Source organism: Lissotriton helveticus, chromosome 3_2 (genome assembly GCF_964261635.1).
Source record: "Lissotriton helveticus chromosome 3_2, aLisHel1.1, whole genome shotgun sequence".
Classification (NCBI taxonomy): Eukaryota; Metazoa; Chordata; class Amphibia; order Caudata; family Salamandridae; genus Lissotriton; species Lissotriton helveticus.
In genome coordinates this window covers 323,640,892-323,668,812 of record NC_136062.1, presented here as the reverse complement: position 1 = coordinate 323,668,812, position 27,921 = coordinate 323,640,892, and the positions used below count along the sequence as shown (strand labels likewise).

The 27,921-nt window shown below is 42.8% G+C and overlaps 1 protein-coding gene across 2 annotated transcripts in view; it reads right to left on the bottom strand.

Annotated features, from left to right (window-relative positions):
* The window catches only part of LOC144825992 (sodium-coupled monocarboxylate transporter 2-like), a 219,457-nt gene that overhangs the window by 20,675 nt on the left and 170,861 nt on the right, over positions 1-27,921 (bottom strand). For both annotated transcript variants that reach the window (XM_078684210.1, XM_078684211.1), the window contains exons 9-12: positions 24,407-24,519; positions 18,549-18,616; positions 16,322-16,408; positions 8,002-8,183 (exon numbers count right to left, since the gene is read on the bottom strand). In XM_078684210.1, coding sequence (XP_078540336.1) covers positions 8,002-8,183; positions 16,322-16,408; positions 18,549-18,616; positions 24,407-24,519 — 450 coding nt within the window. The remainder of the gene's footprint in view (positions 1-8,001; positions 8,184-16,321; positions 16,409-18,548; positions 18,617-24,406; positions 24,520-27,921) is intronic.

The window sequence follows — 27,921 nt, the reverse complement described above, 5'->3', positions numbered from 1 at the left end:
TCCGCCCTCTCTTCCCTCGATTATCCGACAAAACCCCCTCTTTTCCTTTTCACGTGGATTTTGACTCAGAAAAAAAGAACAGCATTTAGGTAGAATAGGGTTTGCCGCGAAAGGAAAAAGAAATGCAGGTGCCCAGCATGAGGCACCCTTAAAAAGATTAGTTAGGAAACAGGACTGTGGTCTAACAGCAGAGGACAGATCACACCCTGCGACGTGTAAAGAAGGACCCGAGCTGGACCTATAGCTCCACCGCCGGTGCTCAACAGCGCCAACGGAAGAAAATGAACTACCAGAGCCTACCAGTGATGGCTCGCTACAAAAAAAAAAAAAAAAAGACACTGTGACGAAGACCCTCCCCCTTTTTCGGAACTTTCTACACCCCCTTGACTAATTGCTTGTATTGGACTAAATTCCTCACTCAACCACTTTTTGCCTGTAAAATGTTTCATCGGTCACTTTTTAAATACGACAAATGTAAATTTATATGTATTCCACCTCGTATGTCGCATCAACTGCACACGGTTATATGCAAATCCACCAGTATTGACAAACGCTATTTCATTGACAACACACGACTATATGTACACCCCGTCAGTTATGATAAACACGGAAATGACCTAACTTATGTTAAAAAGCGGCGACTGTGGAAAACGACAATATATATGTACATAAGCGGCGTTCATTTGTGTTCACCCTCGCCACTGTTGAAGGTAAAGCGAAAGTCACGACACAGTGGCCCCGCCATCTTGTCCCCTTTTAGGCCCCATCACGAACATAGATAGTAGCCATTTTGTGTGTCATGACCTCTCTGCCCACTGCCAATAGCCTGCGTCTCTCTCTCTCTCCCCCCCCTCCCCAGCCTCGCGAGTATTCCCCCGCGCCCCAACTGCCCCCGGTCTCTCCTGCTCGGGCCATAAACGCACCTCTAAACACGACCCTGTCTCCGTGCTGAACCACTGCCCCCTCGCTCTTTCATCCTACCCATAGAACAGGCCCTTTTGGTAACCTCTTCCTCCCTGCCCGATTGCCCGGCCTGATCCCAGGCCATCACCTAGTCCAACAGATGCAGTTTATTGCTCCCTACAGTAGGACCTCGCCTCACATCAGAGGAGCGGTGATTAATCAAGGCCTTCACACCCCTAGATCTGACCGATACCCCTGCATTCCTCCCAGGAACACCCTTCCTCTCTTCTGATGACCCCCCCTGGCTACACCTGGCCTCTCGACCCAGTCCCATGTCATAAACCTAGGTCTCGTGGATGTACCCCCCCCGGCCCCGCATAGCGAAACGTGATCTTATCGCCTGCCCAACCTTAGATCTGACCACCCCCTCTTGCCCTCGTGTCCTGTTGGAATGTCCGGCTGCAGATTACAATCACATGTTACATTTGGTAGGGGAAAACAACATCAGAGCGACCGGTATGGGAATAGGCCTGAAGCTGGGATTCCAAACATGCCTTTTCGTACTTCAAAGTGTCTTTATTACAATAAGGAATGTTTGTGCATCATAAACCTGTGTATAAAAGACGGAGCCGTAGAGAAACTTGTTAGAGCACCTCGAGAAGATACCCTGTTGTCTGATTTGACGTGTTCTGTTCAGTCGGAAATAAACTCCTGTTTCCTGCCTTCCAGTCTCCAGCGCCTGCCTCTTTATTTGGTAGTCGTGAGTTGGGTGAGAAGCGGCTAACGCCGGGCAAATATGGGAAACGGGTAATCGACCTGACCTGCCTGAACCCTTGATTCCACAGTTGATGTAGCTGGGTCCTTGTTTGTGTAGAGACATTTGTGTTTTTTGTGTTTATCGGGGGATGTTGAGGACGAGACTGGCTGTGGCGTTATGTATGGTTTGAAGTCTCAGTGGGAGGGATGCACCAATTACTATATAGAGAGTGTTGCAGTAGTCTAGTCTACTGGTGATGAGGGCCTGTGTCACAGTGCATCTCGCGTGCAGGGGTAGCCACTTGACGATCTTACGCTGTAATTGCAGAGCAAGGAAGCAGGTTGAGGAGAAGATATTGATCTGTGATTTCATGGTGAGCTTGTTATAAATGTTCATTTTCAGGTTTCTGGCATGGTCAGCAGGTGTGGGTGAGGATTTCTAGATCTGATGGACCCCATGAGTCATTTCATGGGTTGCTGTTGTTGCTGAAGATAAGTACTTCTGCCTTGTCTGTGTTCAGCTACTGGCAGTTGTTCTTCATCCAGTTAATGAAGCTTTTCATGCAACTGTGGAAGTTGGTCCTAGTGGTGGCAGGGTCGTTGGTGAGTGAGAGGATGAGTTGGGTGTCATCTGCATAGGATGTTATGTGGAGACCGTGACATCTGGTGATCTTGGGCAGCGGGTTCATATATGTGTTGAAGACCATGACACTGAGGGATGAGCCCTGGGGGACACCACAGACGATATCTTTGGGTACAGAGGTGAATGGTGGTAGGCGGAACCTCTGTGTTCTTCTAGAGAGAAAAGAGGTGATCCTTCTGAGGGTGTCCTTTTGGATGTGGATGGGTGGAATCCTTTGGGCAGCGTGCAGTGGGGTACAGTGTGGAAGGCTGCCAGGAGGCCTAGGAGGATCAGCGCTGTGTTTCTCCTTGGTCAGGGAAGGTTAGCATTCAGTTGGCTGCAATCATGGTGGCCTCAGTGCTTCGACTACTGCACATGCTGGATTTGGAGGCGTCAAGTATCTGGTTCTGCTCTAGGTCTGGCATCAGTTGCTTGTTGAGGGTCTTTTCCAGTATCTTGACTGGTTTTGGGAGCAAGGAGATTAGCTGGTAGTTTTTGAGTTCCCTGTGGTTGGTGGAGGTTTTTTTGAGTAGTGGAATTACTTTGGCGTGTTTCCAGGCATCGAGAAAAGTGATGTGCCAAATACTAAGAAGTTGTAACTGTAATTCCCAAAGCTTGGCTGCCTTATGTTGCTCTATGGATCTGCTCTTCGAAAACCTTGACCTCCAATATCAAGCAAATCTAATGTGCTGAAATCATAATAAAGCAAGATAGACTATAAAGTGTCAAATATAGCAGGAGTTGTTATCCAGTTCAAGTTAATGTTTACCTTTGTCATTGTTGTGAGGAGCCAAATGCCACTCTCTTTTGATGGCAATGTTTAATTTACACATGCTCACAAATATGCAGATGATACTGGCAGATTGGTACTTGGGCATAGAACAGTAGGCAAACCTTATAGTGAAAGTTCCTGTTCAGTTTCAATGACCTCTTGCTGTGAAAGATTTTTGGTGGAAAAGTGAGCTTTTATAAATGTACTTTTTGAGCCATAATTAGCTGAGAATCAGTTTTGTGTCTCATCTCACCTCTAGAGACCTAATAACACGCTCTCCATAGAACAGTAGCCTGGCCTCTATGCCCTCAAAGGCAGATATGGGTGTTGTCAACAGCTGCCCACTTAAAAGAGATTAGCAATCTGAGGGGGTGACAGGAACAGTTAGGCTTAGAATAAAACAGCCCTCCCACTTCTGCTTGTGACAATGAGATATCAAATGGAGCTGACTGGATCTGCATCCATACATTCTTATGGTCCTTCAGACTTCCTGGCTCCAGACCCACTGTGGAGGAAACAGTTCTTTGATCTATCAGAGACATCATCATTTAAATAAAAGAGTGGCGTAGGCATAGCTATAACCACTTTTGATGAAAGAAGGGGTTAGCCGTTTAATACTTATGGCTTCTGGGAACTTTTACAGTAAAGCAAAAAGGATTTGCTACAAAAGGAATGAGGACAAACCCCATGAAAATAGACAGGATTGGGTTATAAAAATTCTTCAATCACTTGCTAGTGCACAAGATAAGGCTACCTCCTCAGAACTTTGCTGAGCCTAAGATTACAACACCGGAAAAAAGAAGCATAGGCTGCATGGAAAGATTTGAAGGGCTTCTGACTTCCGCTGGTGGTTGAAATTCTGTTGGCCTGACCTAGGGGCACAAAAATCAGAAGGGTTCGACTCCCAGTGGGCCCATTTACTAAATGAGAATTTGACCCTGCAGGAGCCCTGACTGAAGAAAGATCTAGTGCAAAGGTGACTTCTAGATGGCCTGGCAGCTACAGGAGTGACCTCAAAGACCATTCCTACAAGTTAGAGGAAAGTGTAATTTTGTTTTTTTTTCACCTCCAGAGGACCGGTACAAAATGCTGAGGCTTTCCAAGGGAGGGTGCAACTTCAGTAGAGAAGAAAAACAGATTCCTACATCTCATAGCTTTTTGCTGTGTTGAAACTGAAGTCCGTGAAACCTCACAGTAAAGGGATCTGGCCTTTTGGGGCCCTGACTGACTATAGCTTCCAGCCTGAGTTATTTTGAGAACCAAAAAAAGGGTTAAGTCAAACGGTAAAACCTTGGACCAGGGAAATGTACCGCTCAAAGCTTTTGGTGCCAACACCAATACCTTCAGTAGGACCCTGACAATAGCATCATCAACTTCAAGCTACATTGTTGGGATTCAGCGTGAGTCTTGCTCCTCTAGAAAACTTTGACCACCTAAAAGTAGATTCAGTTAAAAGGTTAAAATCTTTGATTGGTGCAGCCAGCTTTGTATGTCTACCTCTTCTTCATCACAGTCGGCCTGCAATCATGCATATGTCCCAGTGAACTGTGAACTGAGACTTAACATTTGTGAAAGGGATTGGTATTTTTAAAACATTTGATCTTCTTCTTTCATCACTTTTATAATGGGTAATAGAGCACGCTTATTAAAGTGTGGAGCAATATTTACTATACTACTGTAATGAGGTGCAAGATAATTGATCTTATTTACAAGTTGCTGACATTTTTTACAATGTTGTTCATTGAACTACAAGAGTGTAATCCTTCTTTAAATTGCATGGTTTCAAATACATCTTTCCATCATCTCCTCATGTTGGTTCTTTGCATTGTGCAGCTACTAATTACTTTAGCCAGGTACAGTAGCATAGGTAACTTGCTTCAGAATGTTTACATCTTTCAAAAGTTACAACGAAGAAATTTGCTACTGAATCAAAATCAACTTGTATTCCATTTTCGTATAAAATAAAGTTCAATCAACATCTTGTTATCTCCCAGTGCATAGTTTGCCATTTAATTTTCAATGATGATTTAGAATTCAATTTGTGATAACTCATCGGACGAACCCAGTTGAAGTTGAATATTCATTCTGTTTTTCATGTACCTTACCTAAAGCCATATGTTCCACATCCTTATCTTTGACTTCCATCTGAACTTACACCAGTTATGATACAAGTACAACCTGTGCATAAGATACAATACATTTATGACTCTCTGTTTCGAGTTAAGTTTTAATTTATGATATACTAGCTGCCCATCCCGACGTTGTCCGGGTATAAAAAAGATTTACCTGAAGGACGGCAAACTTTACCGAACGCTACCCCACCGCTTTCCAATGCAGCAGGCATCTTAGAATGCACACGGCCACACACAACAATGCTGAAGGGCACGCACACGTCACGACGTGTACGAACGCTAATCTCATCACAGTGTGATTAGCGTTCGTGCACGTCATGAGGTGTGCGTGCTGTTCAGCGTTGTTGTGTGTGGGCGTGTGCATTCTGAGACGTGTGGGCGTGTGCATTCTGAGACGCCTGCGTTTATCCCCGGTTGAGATCGGTAACGCTTATGCCCACAAAGTTTGCTTCGCAACATGTGTTATTATCGCCGCCTGAATGGCAATGTGCGTGAATGCGGCGCACCTTGTGAATTCTATACGGACGTGATTATAACTCGTGAATGGAAAGGCGCTCTACTGAATGACACGGACATTTTTTTGTTATAAAATTTGTGGCACGCCCCTCTGAGAAAGCTGTTGTGGTACGCCCCTCTCACAAAGTATAATGTGTGTACTTTGACACGGCTACGTCCACACCCTCGACACGCCCACGGCCCTCTGAGTGTGTAGTTTGACACACCCACACCCCTCTGACAACGGTTACGGCCACAAAGTAAAATGTGTGTAGTTTGACACGCCCACGAACACGCCCCCGACACGCCCACGCCAACGCCCACGCCCACAAGGGACTACTTTATCCCTAAGGTTCTTTGAAGTTTCTAATATATATGGTGGCCACCTGTATAGCATATGTCCATCTGCTGCAACTCCCCTTTCCAATGCTGTATTGGGTGTTGTGATTGGTGCTGTACTTTTTGAGTTTACCCGCCTCAAAGATTTCAGCTCTCTCTTTATAATAGTAGTATAGACTAATAAGTTTACTCTCCCTTTTTGAGTGTTCTTGGGAATATGCTTCTTCATTCGATATCCTTTACTAAAATGCTGTTTTATTCAGCAATATCCTAATAAACACATAGCTTCGGGAGCGGGCATACTGTTACATTTATACCAAAAAAAGAGGAGAAGTGATTCACAGCCTCTTCTCCAGCAGTTTGTCAGACGCTGTACTCAAATCGCTGCTGAGAATCCTCATTGCCAGAGTCATTATAGCACTTCTGCCCTTCTGGAGACCCTGAGGGGTTCCTGGAAGCCCTATGGAGCATGGAGCATGAAGGGAGGAGGCAGGAGTGCAGAATTTTTCAACATGTGCAGAATGTCAAACTTGGGTGTCTTCTTCCTAATCAAATAAAGGTGATGAGCTCCTGAGAAGAGCTTGAAACTAAACGTACATAGCCCTCTGCGTGATGGTGTTCTGCATAGTGGAGGATATGTGCATTTCGCAATTCAGAATGTTTCGGAGTTTTTTCTTGTGATGTCAGTTCTGAGATGAAGATGCATCACAATGCATATTGTTTCTTTTTATTTTTCATCACACTCTTCACCTTTTGATGCCATTTTTGTCCCTGACTTTTTGTTTCTAGCAAGTTGGATCATTTTCCATCTGGCTTTATCTTTTGGTTTATCCTAGAAGTTTAGGGCCTCATTTATGAGGCTGTGCGTCACTTTTACGCCACTGGTGCATCACTTTTTGTGACGCAGCAGTGGCGTAAAAAATACGCCTTGTTGCGCCATATTTACAAAGTGACGAATCTAGGTAGATGCGTCACTTTGTTAACCCCTGCACCACATTATACCTGCGCTAGGTATAATGTATGCAAGGGGGGCGTATTGACGCAAGAAAGGGTCGTAGAAGTGATGCAGTGAAATCTATAAGAGTACACTGCGCCACTTCTAGGATGCAAATGCGTCAATATCTTACGCCTGCCTCACAGCAGGTGTAAGACTGATGCAGGCCCTTTCACATGGGGCTTGCCCCATGTGAAAGGACGCATTGCTGGAGTTGCGTCACTTTTGCGCCATACAGATACGTCAGAAATACTGACGTATCTGTAACTCCTTGCGCAATGATGCGTCATACTTGCGACTGGTGTCGCAAGGAGGGCGCAATGGAAAGTGACGCATCGCTGTTTTCACGCAGCGATGCGTCACTTTTCATAAATTAGGCCCTTAGTGTCTTGCTGATTTGTCTATCAGTATTTTTATCATTATTAGGACTAAAGATATTGGCAACGGTAGTTTTTACCACTTTGCAGGATTTTACTCTTAACTTTTACCCTCTTAAGAAGGAATTTGTCATTTTTCATGCATGTTATTCTGCACAAAGTAGTCCCGTGCCTCTTGTAAGGAGATATCCTTTCCATGCACAATCTAAAAGAATACTCAACTGCACTTCTCATTGTCCAGTCCTTAAAACACAAGACAAACTTCATCAATGAGCAAATGTAGGGAAAGTGTTCTGACCAGAGCTCGGGTACCCTTTGAGGCTTGAATTGTTCAAGAAAATATTACAGACCTACCTGCTTAAGACGACTTGCAATTGCCAGGTCAACGTTCCCACGTTTAAATAAAGAGATCAAATGGAATGCAAAATGATTTCATACAATTCCTGAAAATGAGTTGACCTCAATGAGGTGCCTGACCCACCTCAATCATGTACCACACCTCTGTCAGAAAGGGAAAGATTTTCCATCATTTTCTTACTACAAACTATTTTCTGCCAAAGGCGAGTTTTTAATAAAGCAAAAGTAATAAATACATAAATAAATATTTATACCTGAAAGGTTGTGCAGCTGTTGGTGCTACCACAGTGGAATACATCGACTCATTAAATACTTGGCACCCATCTGTGTCCAGGTCCAAAGGGAGTGATTTTGTTACCGGTGCAGGGTAAATGAAAGCCCCAATCGCAACCCAGAATGCAAGGGTTATTCCAGTGAGTAGACCACCAAGTGCGCCCTGCATATAAAAAGATAACTCTCAAATCAAAAACAGACAAATCTACATGACAACTTTTAAGCATTTACTCTGCATCCTAAACAGCATTCTGTTTCCATCATTTGGAATTATTGAAACGGATGGCGTATTATTAACCTCAATTTGCTTTTGCTTCAGTAGTATGCATTCTCTCAGAAATAAACTTTCCATTGTCCATTCTCTGCACCATAACGCAGGCTGGCTCTACCTAGGTACATTTTGATTAGCTTGAAGTCACAAACAAAGGGTAAATTAACACTTGCTTAACCCTTTGGTAGTTTGGCACAAGTAGTGAGGCTTAACTTAGAGGCAATGTGTAAAGTATTTATATAGCACTTCAAAACAGAAAGACAAAACACCACACAAGCAAAGTCCAACACTAAATTAGAAAATATCGTAAATGTATTTAATTATTTGACACGAAAATGACAAAAATCCAGTCAGTAGAACTGGAGATATGCAATAAAAAAAACAGTGCCTAGAAGCACAAAGCACCAACTGCGCCTATGTGGTAGCACCGAAAAAATTACAAGTTTAGGAGCTTAGGTCAGATACAGGGAACAAGTTTGGCCCCCTGAATAAAGTACCTTGAATCTTGGTTTGTGAAGCCTTGTAAGATCCTGCATTGAGGATGCGTCGCACAGAGGTGGATCAGAGGAGCTGCTGGGCTGCAATGTGGAGTCATGTATCATCATTGATGAAGCCATTGATGAGGGATTTGTGATGAGAAGGCCTGCATCGAAGATGTGTAGTGCTGTGGCAGTTCAGTAGAGGTTTTAAAATGCATCATGCTGCATTGGTTCTGCTCACAGGACCATCGCTAGGCTGGCAGAGCACCTTCAGGCACACTTTCAAGGTTCCAGGACTGGTGCAGTACCACGTAAGGGGCAGGACACATGGCAGACTGATTCCAGATGCTGGGTACAAGGTGGTTGGAGAGTTTTCTGTTCCCACGGCTCTGATTGAAAGGCCGGCTACCTAACCCTTGGAGTCACTCTGGAGATCCTGGGATCAAGATGCTAGTCCAGTCCTTCTTAGTCAGGCAGCAGGTAAGCAGGGCAGAAGGGGAACAGAGAAACAACCATTCTTGCAGAGCAGCACAGCAGTTCTTTTGAGTCTTCTACACGTTCAGAGGTGTACTGTAGAGTTGGGCCTGAGGGTCCACTGTTTATAACTGGTGCCCATTTGAAGTAGGAGAAGGTTCTGGAGGTATCCATCCCCTAAGGTGCTTGGGATGCCATGCCTCCCTGTCCTGGCCCCAGCTTATCTGGTGTCAAAACCCTTTGAGAGTGTTCTGGCAGACTCTTTATGATGTGCAAGTATGGTAGGTTACAGAATATTTTCCTCAATAAGTCAGAGATGGTCCATCCTGCCAACATCTATTCCCCCTTTGTCTCACTGTATGGGAGCAATACACATAGACCAACTGGCAGCTACACCTAGTCATGTGTTCCAGGATACTGGGTGCAGGCACAAAATGTTTGAGACAATAAAATGTCAACTTTTTAAAAGTGGCACTTTCAGAATTGTGACTTAAAATCTGACTTTACAATTAAGGAAGGTTTTAAATTACAATTCTTTAGACACCAAACTTGAGATTCCCACCTGCTCTCCATTGAAAGTTATCACTCATTAAATGTTATAAGTTTACCCAGTGTTTTACTATGGGAAAGGAAGGCCTTGTAATAGTGGAAAACAAATGTAAGTGTTTTTTACTACCAGGACATGTAAGAGTTAAATGTATATGTCCAACCTTTCATATGTAGTGCACCCTGCCTACCCTACCCTAGCGGTGCCGTGTGTATTAAAACGGGAGACTTAGGCCTGGCTAAAAGGTTCATTTAGCCTGGTCAAAATGGCAACTTTAACTGCACACACAGGCTGCAAGGGCAGACCTGAGTAATGTTTAATAGAACTACTTAAGTGGGGGGCATAATCAGTGCAGCAGGCCTACTAGTAGCATTTAATTCACAGGTCCTGGTACCACTTTACTAGGATCTTACAAGTAAATTAAATGAGCTAACTAGGTGTAAGCCAATTTCACCATGTTTAAAGGAGAGAGTACTTTAGCTCTTAGTAGCAGTGGTAAAGTGTGCATAGTCCTAAGGCCAACAAAAACAAAATCAACGATAATGGAAGAATAAGGCAAATAGTTTGGGGGAAGACCACACTTAGGCTAACAGGTTTAACTCTTGTCCTTATTTTTGAGAAACAAATAAAGAATGACAGCAACACCTTAGTCATTTTGACCACCAGGTATTCTGGTAGTGACAGACAGAAATAGGGTGGGCAGTCTCAAGTCATTACCCAGTTATGCTTCATAGACCATCATAGTAAACTTACTGATGGCAGATCCAGGGGATCACCGCTGTACAAAAACTGACGGTCTGCTAAATTCAGAATATGTTTGTGATAGAGTCCCAAACTCTAAATTGGGCAATTCCTTTAGCCACCCAGATTGAGGCCCTAGATCTTCAAGGTACAAGAATAATAAGATCACCCAGAAAATGATTACAGTATATAATGACATTTTTCACATATACCATGGACAGTTCCATCAATGAGACCAACTAAGAGACAATTTCAGATTTCTTTAACAGAAAGCTTGTTTATAGCGCTTTCATACAATTGAGTTAACTAGCATTTTATCATTTTGTCTGGGAGTTACCATTTTCTCACTTAGATTTCTCTACCTAGATTTGCATGTATGCAGTATGCCTGCTTATACATGCACCGGAGTACCCTAGAAAAATAATAGATGATTTAATTAAATGAGCTAATCAATTCACTGCACGAATGTTTTCATTTTACCACAGGCATGAGAATTGTGGGTGTTGATTCACTTAAGGAAGTGGCACATGCAATATAACTCAATATCTTTAACTAAGAGGCCCAAGAGACCGAGCACCGCCTCTCTTCGTAGAAGCCAGCGTCACTCCTACCCCACCGGCCGACACCACCCCATAACCACTAAGATGCCTCCTGATCAGTGCCAAATCACTCTGCAAACATGCCACCGTAGTCTGGGACACCATCTCCACCCGTGCCCCGATGTGACCTTCATCACAGAGACAGGGCTCAATCCCTCTTCAGCCCCCTACATCACCACGCAATGCTCAATGGCCACAAGATGAAACACTGGGACTGCACCAACAAACACAGAGGTGGCATCACCATCATCCACAAAGATTCAATCAGCTGCACCAACATTGAAGACGAACCCACGGCGATCATGGAAGACCTGAATTTCTAAATCCACAGTAATGCCAAAACAATCATCAAAGGCACCCTCATCTACAGACCCCCAGGACCATGACCCATCCTCTGGGACACCAACATAGACTTCATCACCACATTCACCATTAAATCCAAGCACTACATCTTCCTCAAAGACCTCAGCTACCACCTGGATAGCCACACGGAAACAAACTCCGCCAACTTCCTGGAATGACTGGACAACATCGGCCTCAGCCAGCTGGTCACAGGCCCAACACACAGAGCAAAACACACACTAGACTCTACATTCACATCCAGCAACAGAGTAAAATGCATCCACACCATGCAAATCAGCTGGACCAACCACTCCATTATCCACTTCACCATCACTGGACCACCTCGCACCACCTCCATCTCCCCAGTGACTCCTTCTGCAACTAGAGCAAAGTGACACAGAACCAATGGGTGGACATCCTCAACACCACCCAGTCGGGTGCCACAACTAACCTCAAAACAGGAAGTTTACCAATGCCGCCGACCGAGTTGCCCACACCAAACCAGCCAATACACGCAGATCTATCAAATGAGCTAGCTGGTACACTTCGGAACTCAGCACAATGAGATGCAGTTGAAAACAACAAGAAAGAAGATAGCACACCAGCAGACATGATACCGACTGAGCTACCTTCAAATCAGCCCATAATAAATACCACAAACGACTCAAAGACGTGAAAAAGAATGGTCTTATAGACCACATCAAGGCTAGCGTCAACCACACCAAGGCACTCTTCAGCATCGTCAGAGAGTTCTCCTGTCCATCAGCCACGATAACATGATCCCACCTCACAGGAATTCTGTGGCGCTCTAGCTGTCACTTCCACTACAAAATATCTACCATCTACTGGAACTTTGACCCCTAACCAACCGACCTCCTCAGCCTCCCCACTCCTTTGGAAGCCTCCCCAGACCGACATCTCACCACACAGGAACAGCTCACCGCACTGGACACAAGGCTACAATGAACTCCATCTACTCAGGAGCACCCACAGACCCCTGACTCCACTGCCTCTACAAGATTAGCCATATCCTCGCGGAACGTACACAGAGAATCCACCCCTTCACCTTGCAACCCAAGAGCACCATCTGCGGTGTCCCCCAAGCTCCATCCCTCAGCACCACCCTCTTCAAAATCTACACGAGACCGCTAGCCAAGATCATCAGAACCCACAACATTAACAATTTATCCTGCACCAATGTTACCCAGCTCATCCTCTCACTCTAAGCAAACCCCACTACAACAAAGACCAACAGAGACCAACTTCCACAACTGCATGAAGAATGTCATAACCTGGATTAAGGACAACTGCCTAAAGCTCAACACGGAAAAGACCGAAGTGCTGATCCCTACAACCTCTGCATCATCCTGGACAGCAAACTCACCATGAAACAACAGATCAATACAGTATCTGTAGTCTGTTTCCATACTCCCCACATGTTCCAAAGAATCTTCGTATGGCTCTAGAAAGCACTAGAAAAATAGTCATGCAAGCCCTTATCACCAGCCGTCTAGACTACATCAACGCACTATACCATCAAATTCATGAGAAGTCCCCAGAGGAAACAGAACTCAGTGGCAAGATTGATCCTCAACCTGCCCAGCACCTGAGGAACCACCACTGGCTCCCCGTCCAGAAAATATGCCAATTCAAACTAGGGTTACACGCCTACAAAGCCCTCCATGACCAAGTACCGGCATACATGAACCACCGACCGAACTTCCACCAACCATCCATAAACCTCCGCTCCGCCTCCCTTGCCCCGGCACAGACACTGTTAGAATTGGGGGTCACTAGTTTGCACAGATAGGTACCTGTGACAAATAGGCACCCTCTCCTCTAGTCAGAGTAAGGGGGATTACACTCATAAAATAACCCCTACTCACCCTCTAGGTAGTGTGGCGCGAGCAGTCAAGACTTATTTCAGAGGCAGTGTAAGTTAAGCATTTGTGACCACATACAGTAACCCAGGGACAACACTACAAATGGACACCACACAAGGTTGTATATTAAAAATAAGTCTATTTTATATAGAGTTACCACAAGACCAATAAACGACAAAAAGAATCCACAGTACTATTAGATTTCAAGAGCTCTTGTAAAAAGGCTTAAATCAAGGTTCTGTGCGAGTCGGTAGCCTGTACAGACTACAGTGTCGTTGAAAATAACAGAGTCTAGCAAATCCAGCGGACCCCGTCGGTACGGGCCCACTCAAATGTCGACAGACTCAGTCACAGTACCTTTTACTTGGGGTAGTCGGCAAGGATGTGCAAGCCAGTTCCGGTGATCGTCGCGGTGCAGAAAGGAAGCATTGCAGGACGCGTTGTCCCTCCATGCGGTGCAGGCAGCGGCCCATTGACAGAGTCGGTGGATCCAACGCTTGCGTTGCAGGGCGAGACGGTGCTTCGTTGCGGTGCTTGCAGCTTGCGGTGCAGCGAACGAGCCGGAGTTAGGGAGCTGGCATCGATCAGTCCAGACAGCGGTGCGAGATGGGCAGGGCGTCTCGAAGCGTGCGAGGCGGTACCTACTTCTGGTGCGGTCACAGGACTCAAAGTCAGCAGCAGTGACCGCGTCGGTCAGACCAGTTCGATTCGGTGTAGCGAGGCGACGGAGTTGGTGAGCGCAGAGCTTGCAATGTTCTAGGCAGACGTTGCTTGATGCAGTGCCTACAGGACACCGGCCGGTCGTGAGAGTCGGTCACAGCTCCCTGCCTCTGTAGCCACTTGTTTCCTGCAGCAAATCACAAAGGCTGGTGAAGTCCACTGTTCCTGGGACTTCAGTCAGGGGGCAAGCTCTCTTCCAAGCCCTTGGAGATCTTTGCACAAGTTGAAAGAAAAGTCCACAAAGTTCTGCAGGCCAATCCCCCAAGCAACACTTCAGCTTGTGAATAGTCTCTCCTCAGTTTCTTCAGGTTCCTTCCCCTCAGCAGAGGCATTGTCTTGTAAGTCCAGAAGTGATCTAATTTCATGGGATCAGGGTCCCAATACTTATACCCCAAAATCCTTCGTTCTCTGAGGGGAGAGGGGCCTGTGCCCAGTTCAAGCCAGTTTTGAAGCACTCTGTTTACCAGACTTCTTCTTTCCTTTCACAGCGCAGGGCAGGCACATCAGACGCCCCACAGGAGGTGGAGCCAGCATTGTGGAGGGCAAGTACAGTCCTGGAGCACTTTGTTGACAGTCTTCCTTCTCTTCTTTCAATGTGCAGGGCAGCAACATCAGACGCACCACAGGGGGTGGAGCCAGCATTGTAGAGGGAAGGCCCAGCCCTATTCAGGTCCCAGGTGCAACTCCTCCCACCCATCTAGATGCAGATCTCCCTATTCACCACCGGGCTGCCCCAGCCTGTCTCTTGGAATCCCCCAGCCCTGTCACTCACAAAACCAGACAAAGGAATACACAACCTCGCAGAGGCAGGCTCAAATTGTTAGGCAAGCAAACACCTACTTTCTAAAAGTGGTATAGGCACAGAATATTAAAATAAACTTAAAAGAAAACACTAAAAGATGTCTTTTATTATTCTGAGTCAAGGCATTCTAAACTCGAATTTCTAACATGTTCTCTGAGTCTGCTAGAATTATAAACATGTAACAATCCAGCAGTCCATTCTGGCCTATGGAGAACAGGTAGCCTTGCAATAGTGAAAAACGAAAATGGCAGTAATTCACTATTAGGACATGCCACACACATCAGGGCTTGTCCTACCTTATACTTACAAAGCACCCTGCCCTTGGGCCTACCATAGGGGTGACTAATATGAAGAAAAGGGAAGGTTTAGGAACTGGCAAGTGGGTGCACTTGCCCAGTCAGCATGACAGTACCAGACTGCATGCAGACTCTGTAATGGCAGACCTTAGACACATTTTACGAGGCCGCTTCTGTGGGTGGCACAACCAGTGCTGCAAGCCCACTAGCAAAATTTGGATTTACACGCCCTGGGCACACTCAGTGCACTGTAATAGGGTCTGACAAGTAAACCAAACATCCAATCAGGGAACCACTAATCAATACATCAATTTACAGTAGGGAGCACTTGCACTGTGGCACTGGATAGCAGTGGCACAGTGCCCAAAGCATCTAACACCAGCAAAAACCAATGGTGCCAGGTCTAACAGACACCATGCATCTGTCAAAACCACAGCGGAGGACGCTCTTTCTCCCTCAACACCTCCAAGACCTGAGACGCCCTCCCCCTTGTCCTTCCAACAACATTCTCGCTGACGAACGTCAGAAAGAAGCATAAGACCTGACTCTTCAACTAAGCTGAGCTACACAGCGCCTGGATACCCTCACAAGTGATAGATAAGCTGCGCTCTACAAATATTGAGTGATTGATTGAAAGGGCATAGGCATTTTATCAATTTCCTATATATTTTCGTATCCTAAAGATTTAAGCTGGAGGTGGGCAATATTCCAGCATTTCACGACAGCAAATATAATGAAATATAGGTTTTGCATGCCAAAGATCCAGACATGTACATTTGCTTTCGTCATCAAAACTGGTGAAGCAACCTAAATATTCCTAGTTTTTTGTGATAGATAAAAACACAGTACAAGCATTACAGTAACAATAATGGCTCATTTCTTCAATTTTACAATTGAAAAACCCATAGCCTTCCAGTCAACAAAATCAGTGTAACAACATATTATTAACCCCTAGCATGCTCATGACGTGTGTGCACGACGGCCGGGAGCCGTCCAAATCCCACCCACCGTTTATTTCTCCCGCACAGTGCGGAAAATCAACCCACGTCCAAGGGGTTAACGAAGAGAGCAGACAAGGTTCAATGAAGTTATGTTTAAGACTTGCAAAAACAACAATTTTTATGTTCAACCACGGAAATCATCTTACCTTCCAATTTGTCCAGGGAAAAACAATCCCTAACGTAAATAATCCCAGCATTGGGCCCCCGCACATCCCATGAATGCTTAGTGCAGCCTGTTAACACACAGGAAAAAATAATAATTTTTATGTGAAAAATACGGGTGGCATTTCTTATTGTATGATTCACTTTTTATTAATTTACACTACAGAATGTGTACAGTGGCTTCGTTCTCTTCAAAGGGTGGATTATGCAACCTTTCTCCCTTGTCTGTAGTTTTTGTACAGGTGTTGTATAGACAGAGATATATTTCTTACTGTTCTGACCAATATACCTGGAAGTGGGAAGTCAACGTTGGTTGGCAGCTTTGCTGAAAACTTGCAAAGATGCTCTAGAGCTTTCATCCAGAGCCTTTGTGTACACACTCTCCTTTTTCTTGCATTGTCTGATAAAATATCAGAAGTTAGTTTGGAAGTTTACAGCTATAGTTCTTGCCCCAATAAACTCTAGTAAACGCAATTTTGTTACACTAGGATGCTACTGAGTTGCAAACTTGCACTACGATGTTCATAAATTAGTTTTTATAATAATATATCATTTTAACTGAAGTTTGCCTCCACCTCTGAAAACAGGCCAACTCTCCTGTTCTGGACAGTGGCTTACAACAATATATAGATTATATGTGTTTTGTCAGTGTATGTTTTGTAGTGTTTATACCAACTCATTTTATCTGTCTGTGGGTGCAGATATGCATTAAAGTGAAGGGGGCTATGGTCGGACTGTTGGTTACTGAAGATAAGATATTTGATTGGTCGAAGTGGAAGTCACTCATTTTGTGCCACTTTTAAAATGGCCAATTAAGTCTTGTGTTATGATGAATTTGTAGTATGAATATGTATGCTGGCATTGAAAATACACCTCTTTGCATTACACATTCTAAGCTTACTTCATTTTCTAATTTTATAGAAAATATGGTGTGTGTGTCAATGGCACACTGGCGTGTTTATGGTGTTCAGGCAACATTCTGATTTTAAGAAGTGTCTACAGATGTCACAGAACAAGAAATCCAAGAAAATGTACCACACTCCATAAGATATGGCCATGGTCAGGAAAATCGCCTTCAAGTATTCACATTAGATGTTCATTTTGAATTTACCAGCTTTCATGGCAATTGACAAGCTATGGTGAGCATGTTCCATCTATAAAGCATACCCATAGTTTCCACCAATATTGACCAAAACTCATTTTGATCATGGGAAATAGGGCCAAACTAGAGTTTTCTCTGGATTTTCCAGCCACTATTGTTGTAAGAGTCGCTCATCCTGCAAGGCAATGTGGGACAATTGGCTCATTTTCTGTATTCTGCCAGGGTGGCACACACACTTTCCACTAAATGCCGCTACCTGTTTTGGGTTTACTGTGTTTTCTGGAAAACACTTCCAGATGAATAATTCACCAGTGTTTGTCTCTGCTGATGGAAACTTTTAGAAACCGTGCTAGCAAAATAGACACTAGAAATATGAGTGTGGGATATATTTTAGTAGGTACTTGTCTATATTCCCAAACATACTGGGAGATGTTCCACCATGTTAAGGACAGTCTTTCTTTAGTGAACTATAACAGGCATCAGATATAGTGACAGATCAGCCTCTCTGTATCGGTGAGTTGAACAGTCACCATGTTTGCTAGAGATACAGTTGTATCGTTGTGTGGATGTAAGACCCAGAATAGATGCTGACAGCATGAAGTACATCAGATTCAATGGAAATGGAGAACACATGCCACCAGAAGCCTGAAATATAAATACACAATCACTATGCTTCCCCTAGTCTCTAAGGGCACTATTGACTCAGCAATGTTTGCTTGACTTCGTAGGCAAGGTAACGCGCTAGGAGGAAGTTTAACAAAAGGGACAGAAGGCACAATTAGACAACTAGGAATATTGCAGTAAGCTATTAAAATGACAAGTCCTAGTTAACTTAAAGTGACGTATAATATCTTAAGATATCTTTGCTCATGGATAGCTGTGTCTAGAGCTTTGTGCTTCACTGTGTCTAGTTATTCGGATGTTCGGCTATAGCATTATACATCTTAATCCCTTTACCCTATCCGCACAATTCATAGAGTTTCTTGGTTACCACATTACATTTGAAACACTTTTTAGAACGTATTACTTTTAGTAAGAATAATATATTTGCAAAGAAAATGTATCTACTAACTATAAGGAAACATCAAAATAGAAAATGGAATGTATACCTGAACAACTCCACCCATAAATGAGGCGACCACAGCCATGGTTGTGCAGAGTACACCAAACAGAACACCTGGAATCGTTTTTACAAATTATTGTATGCATAAAATTTCAGCAATAAAAACAATTAATATGATGAATAAAAACAATTAATATGATGAATAAGACCCACATCCGTGGAAACTGTGATTCTAGAATTGCTAGACTAGCTATAATCACACATTTTCATGTAAGCACACATGGAAAGTAGAAATAACATCATACAAACAAGATAGATGCTGTAAAATACATAGATCCAAAATTGAAGCTGTAGTATGACAAAGGCAAATAATATTTTTTGACGTGCAAAAGAACAACAAATTAGACTGCACAGTTACAAAAAGTCAGTTTTCGCAAAGGACTAAAGACCTGGTTATTTGCAAATTAATACTGTTTTCTGATGTCAGAGTCTGCTGCAGGCACCATGAGACTTCCTGAAAGTGATTTGTGCGCCATATAAATATCCATGACTTGACTTGACTTGACTTGACAAAATGTATCAGCTTTTTATAGCTAAACATTTATTAGTGCTAATGCACAATTGAATTCGCAGTAAATATTGTGGTATACAAACCCATCCATAAAATGGCACCAAAAAGCCACGGACAATCTCCACGATAAGGAACTAGAGGCTATTAAGCCTCAATGGTGAGCCTCCTTGACTTTAGGGTGTGGGCCCGCTCTCTACCAAGCCGAAGTTTTTGGAGAGCTTGCGGATATTCTATGATGAAACATGACACCTTGAGGTGTGTGAGAACATCCAGCAAACTTTTGTGGGTGTTTAGGAAGAGTTTGGTAATCATGCAATAAAAAATGTTTATAAAGTTGTAAAATATATACATTCACTCAGTGGCTTTTTTGTGTGAGATAAGGTCCATGAACCTATTCATCTCTAACATCGCAACCGTTACTATTTAGAATACTAGCTTATGCACACCTACGTGAAAACACTAACAACCCTCCTTACAACTCCAGACACACCATCCCCATCTGCTTCACACCAAAGGCACCAGGGAAAGAGAATGTGATGTATCATACCAGTAAAGAAAACCTATGGAATTGCTGGACCTCCTTGATGTGCAACTTCAACTAACTCACATATTGATGCAGGAAATCAGATGATACAGGAGAACATAAAAGAAGGTTAATGCAGAGGGCTAACCAGGGCTTGGAGAAATGTAAATACTCTAAATATGGCATACAGGATATTTGCCTGTTTTTGATGATTGTCCGGCATCTGACAATCTCTAAAAAAACACAGCTAAATGGAAAACAAAAGCAGACATTTAATGGCCATCAACACATCCAAAAATATTATGTAAAAAAATCCATTCTGAACATTGCCCTGAACATATTACTATATACATACTTCTTTCACAAAATGTTTAAACTCATATTTTTACACAAAGTTCATTTAAACATTCTTTCAGACCTAGTTTCTCTTTACGCGGTTATTCAGGACTTCGCGACGATGCCGTTACCCATGACATTCAGCATTTTCCATTAAGTAAAAATACATCTATGCACACATATAACAGTATTTTACACACTAGGGGTTTATTGATGTACACTACAAACTCATGTTTTTGTGGTGTATTTTTAGAACAGCCATCTCTAAAACTTATTTTCCGTTTTCGCTCTGAGGCCGGAGGTCGCAATGACGTCGGTAATCGTGATCCCCGCGGTTACGTCATGAAAGCAGAAAGCAAAAGCAAGAATTCAATAGCCACCACCAGAGTAAAAAATTATAACTAAATAATTAATCCTAACCATCACAGTAGATACCTCACTATATAACTATGCATATTAATGATTCATTGATATATTTTTTATATTTCCCCCAATATTCACGACGACATTAATAGTTGTAATGTCCCTACGATGGTACACAGGGGGTCGCTCTGGCGATTGCGGGCGTTGTCGGCAATATCGCCTGCGATAAAAAAAAAAATTTAGCACATAACTTGGTCACTAAAACCCCCAGTATCTCCACCCTGACCCCTTATGTGGGCTTTCACACAGATTTTCAGCCCCGGAAGCCAATCCCAATAAAATTGCGCCTGCAACTTTCTATTTAGAATGTGTCAAACCAATCAGAGCTTTCCTGTTGGCGGGTGCATTCATGAAGAGGTCTCATTTTATAAGCAAAAATAAATATTTATATCTTAATATTTATAGCATACATTTTCATTTCTCCTCGTTTTTCTTCTTTCTATGCATTCTGTATTCTGCAGCACATATAGAACGAAGAAATTAACTCTGGCGATTGTTTATATGCAGGAATGTGTCCCTTCCTGCACATAAAAAATCATTTAAAAAATGACATTTTGCAAGTTCTATGTGTGCTAATGCAGCACACATAGAAGTTGAAAAACACAATTTCAGATTGTTTATGTGCAGGAAGGGACACCTTCCTGCACATAAACAATTAACCCTGTGACTCAGGCACCCTTAATCCATGGTGCAAGGGTGCGTGCATCAGCGCATGGCAGCAAATTGTGCACCAGAGCAGGGCAGAGCAAAGGCATCCATGATATCCTTATAGAAAGGACTCTCCCTGTGCTTTGAAAGTTCTACAGTGTGGCGCAGCCAAAGGGCTTGCGGTGCCGCTCTGTGGGACTTTCTTGTAAATGAGGCATGACATGTGTAATTTTTTAGGGGCTGCACGGGCAGCCAAAGAGCCCCATTCCATGAGCTCATGCCGGAGAGAGACACGCTTTTTAATTACATTTTTTTTTCATAGGGAAGCCCCAGTGCCCATCCCCATATCCCACAACATATTTTATGTTGGGGGGTGCAGGGACAGTTCCAGGGCCACTGCTGCCCCACTAGCTAACTGCTAGTGCAGAAGGTGGAATCTTTATCTATATTTTATGGTGTCCCCAGTAGCCATGTTGGAGGCTGCAGGTGGAGCACAAAGGCCCCTGTAAGTCTCCCCTGCCTGCACCCATCCTGGGTGCAGTGGAAGTTAGGAATAGTCCCACCCAGTGGAGAAGCTTTTCTTTTGCTCCCGCTGGGTGGGACTAATGCTGTGTTTCCCTTCCAGAGAACATTGGCTCTGAGCTTTCTGTTCTACAACCCAGTGGGAGCAGGTTTCTGCTCCTGGTGGATGAGAGCACATTATACTTCCCTGTCCGCTCTCTAGGGCAGAGAAAAGACAGTGTCCTGCGGTTTGCGGTTAAGGGACACCGTCCCTTAACCAGCCCAGGGGATCAGGTCATTAGGGCCGTATCATGGCTCAAGTAGAGGGGAGGCGCACATCTTTCCCTTCTTTGGAACTTCCAGCCCTGGGGATGCGGCCCTTTGGGATTTATTTAGGCTTGGGGTGGGGGCAGTACACCTCCCTCCCTGTTTTAATAATGCTGGGCTAAGACATGAAGTCCCCAGGGCCTCAATGAGGCTTGGGGTATAAGGGACACACACGCCCCTGCCTATTTATAAAATATTGGGCCCTTAGAGCCTAATGATATTTCGGGGAGGAATAAGGGACATCACCTCCTCAAAAAACACAATGCACCATGCCAGGCTCAATAAAAAAAGGCGGGAGGCCACCGGATATTGTTTTTTAATTGCTGCCAGGATTCACAGATTCTTGGCACTGATTAATAATAAAACCATTTTATGGCGAGGGAGGGTCCCTCTGGATATCCCTTCCAGGCCTGGGCGGTAGAGTATCACTACCCTGTCTCACAATATGTTCTTTTTTTTAACTTTCTTACAGGACAGGGGAATGAATACCCTAGTCCTAAAACCACAGCCATTACATTTTTGATGACCTGTCGGCTCCTCAGATCCTACATGGCATTACATATCTATATTTTTTAAACCTTAATTATTAAAAATCTACTGAATGGGTTTATTTAAAATCACAAAAAAGCAGTCTTTTTTGGACCAAGAACAATTTATTTGTCAAATTTGCCATAAATGCATTCAGCATTATTTTTCAGAAATGCTGTTCATGTTTCCAATGAGAAAATGAATAGGGCAAACACGTTTAGGGACCCCCTTTTTCTCGGACACCACTTAAGAGATCATCAAACACCACCAAAGGTTTAAGCAATCCAAAAAATGCTTTTCTTAAGGAACTGTGGTTCTAACCATAGCTACCCAATGGTGACCAAAATATCGATTGTTAAATATTGACCTACATTAATATTGAGTTTTTAATATTGTAGGGACAAAATATCGAAGTCAAGTATATCGTTGAAAAGAATATTGACCCCAAGGTAACTAATATCATTTTTTTTAACATCGAAGTAAGTAATATCGTCAGCAAAAATATTGTTGCCAATAATCTCGGGAAAAAAAATTGTGTTATGTATTTTATATGTATGTTAAAAAAATGTAATGTATTTTCATACTTTTCAAAATAAATGTTTAGAAAATAGTAATTTAATTAAAGTACATTTTGCGTTTTACTAGCTGGTTGTGGGTTTATAGGGGAATAGGGTGGGAAGTAATTTAATTACAATTAATTAAATATTATGTTTTTATTATTTGATTATTAATTAATTGTTAATTCATTATTTAATTGGTAATTAATTGTATTAATTAGTTACTTATATTAATTATAATGGATGTAATATGATTTTATTTATTTTTATTGTTAATTACGTTATTGTTAATTAATAATTAATTGGTGATTAATTTGTATTAAGTGATTAATTGATAATCACATTAATTATGTGATTTGTTATGGGTTGTGGGTTTATGGGGTGGGAAGTAATTAAATGAAATTAATTAATGAGATTGTTTTTATATATTAATTATAATTATAATTAACTTATTAATACTTTTTATTTACGGTTATTGTTAATTCATGTATTTTATTAATTTGTGATTAGTTATTAATTGGTAATTAATATTTGTTAATTAATTATTTTATAATGATATTCATTATTTTTAATATATTATTAATAGTTATTAATTGATTAATGTATAGGTAAATTAATTTTGTTTTCTGTATGTGTAATGTGGTGTCTGTTAAAAGGGGAATCGTTTGGGATGTAATTTAATGTTATTTTTGTAAAAAAATAAAATAATTTATTGATATTTATTAATAATAATTTTTTTGTAAATTAATGAATGTTATTTTTAATAAAAATTATTTAATTGATAAGAATGTTAATTTAACCCCTATGCTATCCAGCGCTTTCCCTACTGTTGCACTTACTGGAGTGGGAACAGTAATTTTTACCCCTACGCTATCCAGCGCTCTCCCTACTGTTGCACTCTCTGGAGTGGGGATAGTAATTTTTACCCCTACGCTATCCAACGCTTTCCCTACTGTTGCACTCACTGGTGTGGGAATTGTAATTTTTACCCCTACGCTATCCAGCGCTTTCCCTACTGTTGCACTCACTGGAGTGGGAATAGTAATTTTTACCCCTACGCTATCCAACGCTTTCCCTACTGTTGCACTCACTGGAGTGGGAATAGTAATTTTTAACCCTACGCTATCCAGCGCTTTCCCTACTGTTGCACTCTCTGGAGTGGGAATAATTAATTTTAACATTATATGTATTAGTTATTATGTTTTAAATATGTTTTAATATTGACATCTATCTTTTTTATATTTTATTTTTACATTATTATTAAAACATTTTTAAAAACAATATTTTTAACATTGATATGATGTCAGTATAAAAGGGAAAGGCAGGGATTGGTTGAGCGAAGGATTTCAGTTGCCTCCTCTTTCAAGTGATGTGGAATTTGGATCCTGTCATATTTACCTTTGCATGAGGAGAAACACTGTAGTAAAACAAAAGATTGCAATGCATACATACTACATATATATCCATAAACTAACCACACTGATACTCACATAAACCTTTGCTGATCCAGGCACCTTTTCTATCAGAGATATTCTTGAAGCAAGATTTTACAAAATCCTCATAAGTCACTGTGGCAAGAGCATTTATGCTGGCCGCAACTGTGCTATAATTACAGATAAAAATAAAATAAAAACCAAGCAACAAAGCATGCAATCACTGAAGTTCAGGTTTGTATGTTCAGAATTCCTTAGCATATTCTTATAGTTTTTCATTTATCAACAGAAATAACACAGTAAAACCTTCCCTCGTGTAAGTTAACTTCAAAAACGATATTAGTACACATTGGGCCTGATTTATAAAAGTAATTTACACATTTGAGTAATTTACACTTTTAGGTAAGTTTACTAATTTTCGGTATTCCCAAGCTCGTAGTGTAAATTTACTACAAAGGTTTATGTAACATGTCTCCACCTCCTGGGCCTGATTCACAAACTGAACTTTGCAGTATGTTTTGTAGAGCTACAAAATGAACTACAAAGTGTAAATTTGCATATATTTATTGCCACTTTCCAGTCGAGTATAACTCGACTGGAAAGTCTTCGCACATGTAAGTATAGATTTTAGTAGTAAACGTGGGACAGACACAGGGGAGTGGGTGGGAAATTGTGCAGGCTTACTCCTAAAGGTGGTGAGAATTGGGAGGAGTAAGAGGTATTTACTTACCTAACTTAGATATATTAAACAGGCATATGACAATTGCATCATGTTAAAAGATGGATACTACAGCACTTTATCACTGATTAGCAGGGGTAACGTACATAAAGTTCTATAACCAGCAAAACAGTCTAGGTAAAAACATTGAGTGGTGTGACATAATAGATCGCCATTAGCAAAATTAACAGTATGTATATTTATTTCATGCTTAATTCGGGGTGGTTAGCTTGAAGTGGTTTTCTTCAAACTGCAGTAAACATTCAGCACTTAGGTTTGTTTGCCTTCTTGAATAAATAGTGGGCAAGGGAGTGGTTCAGTGGATTTATTTGAACCCATGATTCGAGAGGTTATTGCATACTTATGGATATGCTGCATTTGCCACCACATAATTAGCAGATTTAACCAAAAACGTTTTTTGCAGCTCAAGTGGATTAAAATATTGCTGTATAGAATGAGGTGCATCATTTGTATTTTTTTCACATAATTTAGATAATCTTTCCAAATATTTTGTCTATGATGCTGCATAATCTTATTGGGCCAGAGAATGTTAGAGCTTTCAAGAGTGGTATGAGCTTGTCTTTGTGATAATGTATTACTTATTTCAGAGGAAATCATTCAATAATAAAAAGTAAAAGGTTATAGGGATGTTATAGTTAGGTTCAGAGTCTAAAAACATAAAACTATAGAGTTCAGCAATTATAGTTATAGTGATCTCAAAAAACTATAACTCTTGCCAAAAGGGACCAAGCAGCCAACTAAACAATGTGCATGTCCAAAGGCCGTGCACAGTGGGGTGTTGGAGACAAGGCATGGCCTGTGGCAAACACCCCACATGCAAAAAACGCCACACTACACCCAGCCTTCGGCTGTGCACAGTAGGGGTTTGGTCACAAGGCTTGCTCTGCATCCCGGCCCTGTGGCCAACACCCCCAAAGGCATCCAACTAGCAGGCTGCCTCTCCAGGCTGCTTTTGGCTTCAGGTACCACAGACCCTGGGGACCGGCAACATATTTCTGGTAGAGGGGGCCACAAGGCTCTCTTACCCAGGCTGATTTCAGGTCCGGGGACCCCATCCCCTATGGCCCACATCATATTTAATAGGAAGGGGGCACATAGCCTCCCTACCCAGGCTAATTTTAGTTTCAGGCCTGGCATATTTTGGTCCTGGACCATGACCTTTTGGGGTCTGGTGCATTTGTATGGGAAATGGGGCACAGGGTGGGTGCCCTGGTGCTGACTCAGGGCACCGACCGCACTGGTTGGGTGTCAAGGAAGGAGCCCCAAGCCCCCAGCTGCCTCTAGCGGGAGCCGGCATTGCTCCCGCCCGCGGGGAGCAAATAAAAATGCTTCTCCATGTGGGCTGGAGCAATCTTTTCATCAGTTTCCCTGTCCACTTATGTGTGGTCAGGGAAACAGATCAGAAGTACGCTCCTAGCTGACGGGAGAGGGGTATTTCTCCCACCTGTCAGGAGTTTTGAAATTGCTCCCGCAAAGTGAAAGCAAACACAGGTTTCCCTGCCTGCTCCAGTGCAGACAGGGAAACCACTAAGTCTAAAAAGTTGGCACCCCAGAGTATAACATATGAGCTGGCACTGGGTGATGGGTTTTCGCGGCCCAATAATGGCTAAGGGAGGGGGCCATGCAGCCCCCCTTTGTAAATGTTGCCGGACCCCAGGGCATAAAGGTCCCGGGGAATTAAATTGGCCCAGGGAGGTGGGCCGCATGGCCCCTCTTCTTACAATTGTCAGAGCCTGGGGGAAGCAGGTCCCTATGGCTGAGATCGGCCTTGGGGGATTGGACAATGCGCACCCCCTCTCCTGAAAATATATCTGTTGTTCCCCCCCGGGACTTCGGCCGCAAGAGGGGCATAAAAAACAAGCATGGGATGCAGATGGATTAGGGTATCTTCTGTGAATTTCCACCAAAATAGAAAGAAATTAGACCCGGATAGGGTCCCTGTGGGACCCGTTTGCCAGGCCTAGTGACTGGCAAACTTGTTATGAAAATTTCGTGAAGATTCATCAAACAGCGCTAAAGTAATTATTAAAAATAAAAAACGCTTTTCCTATGGAAAGTAGGTCCTAATTTGAATTACCTACTGGCGAACCCTGTGGAAAAAATCAAGGTTAAAGTAACGTTATAGTTAGGTGTCATAAAAAGAAATGCTTTCTTTTTTTTAAAACCTCAGAAATGCACTGAAAAAAGCAAAGGTTAAAGTAACTTTATAGTTATGTGAATTTTTCAATGACAACATTAATATTTTGAACACAAAAAAAAGAAATTCATTAGTGATAGTTAGCAGCGCTACCTAAAACTTGTGCCTTGCCCAGCCATGCACTCCTTATAACATATGCCAGAGATCCACAGAGTCTAACCGACTCTGTGGATCCCATCCCCCAGAGCCTTTTCTAAAAATAAAGGGCAGGTCGGCCCCCCTCCCTAAGCCTCCTTAGGCCCTAGTTATCCCAGCCCCAAGGCGTGTATTTTTTTAAGGAGAGGGTTGCCGTGCTGCTCACTTCCTGAGCCAATATCAGCCCCGGGTACCCCATCCACTGGGGTCACTTATTTGAATGAAGGGGAGGGGCAGTGTGGCTCCCCTCCAGAGTCTTGTTAGGAACAGAGGACCCCCTATCTACCAGGGTCACTCTTTTAAATAAAGGGCGGGTTGTGGCCCAAGGACCTAATTCCCCAGGGCACAGCATAATTTGTAGAACGAGGGGGCATGCATCCCCCCATCTAGGGCAGATTTTGTCCCTGGGGGACCTCATTCCTCATGGCCCGGCCTTCTGTTGATGAGGATGACGGTGCATATGGCCCCTCTCCCCCTTTCAAATTCGGCCCCAGGGACCCC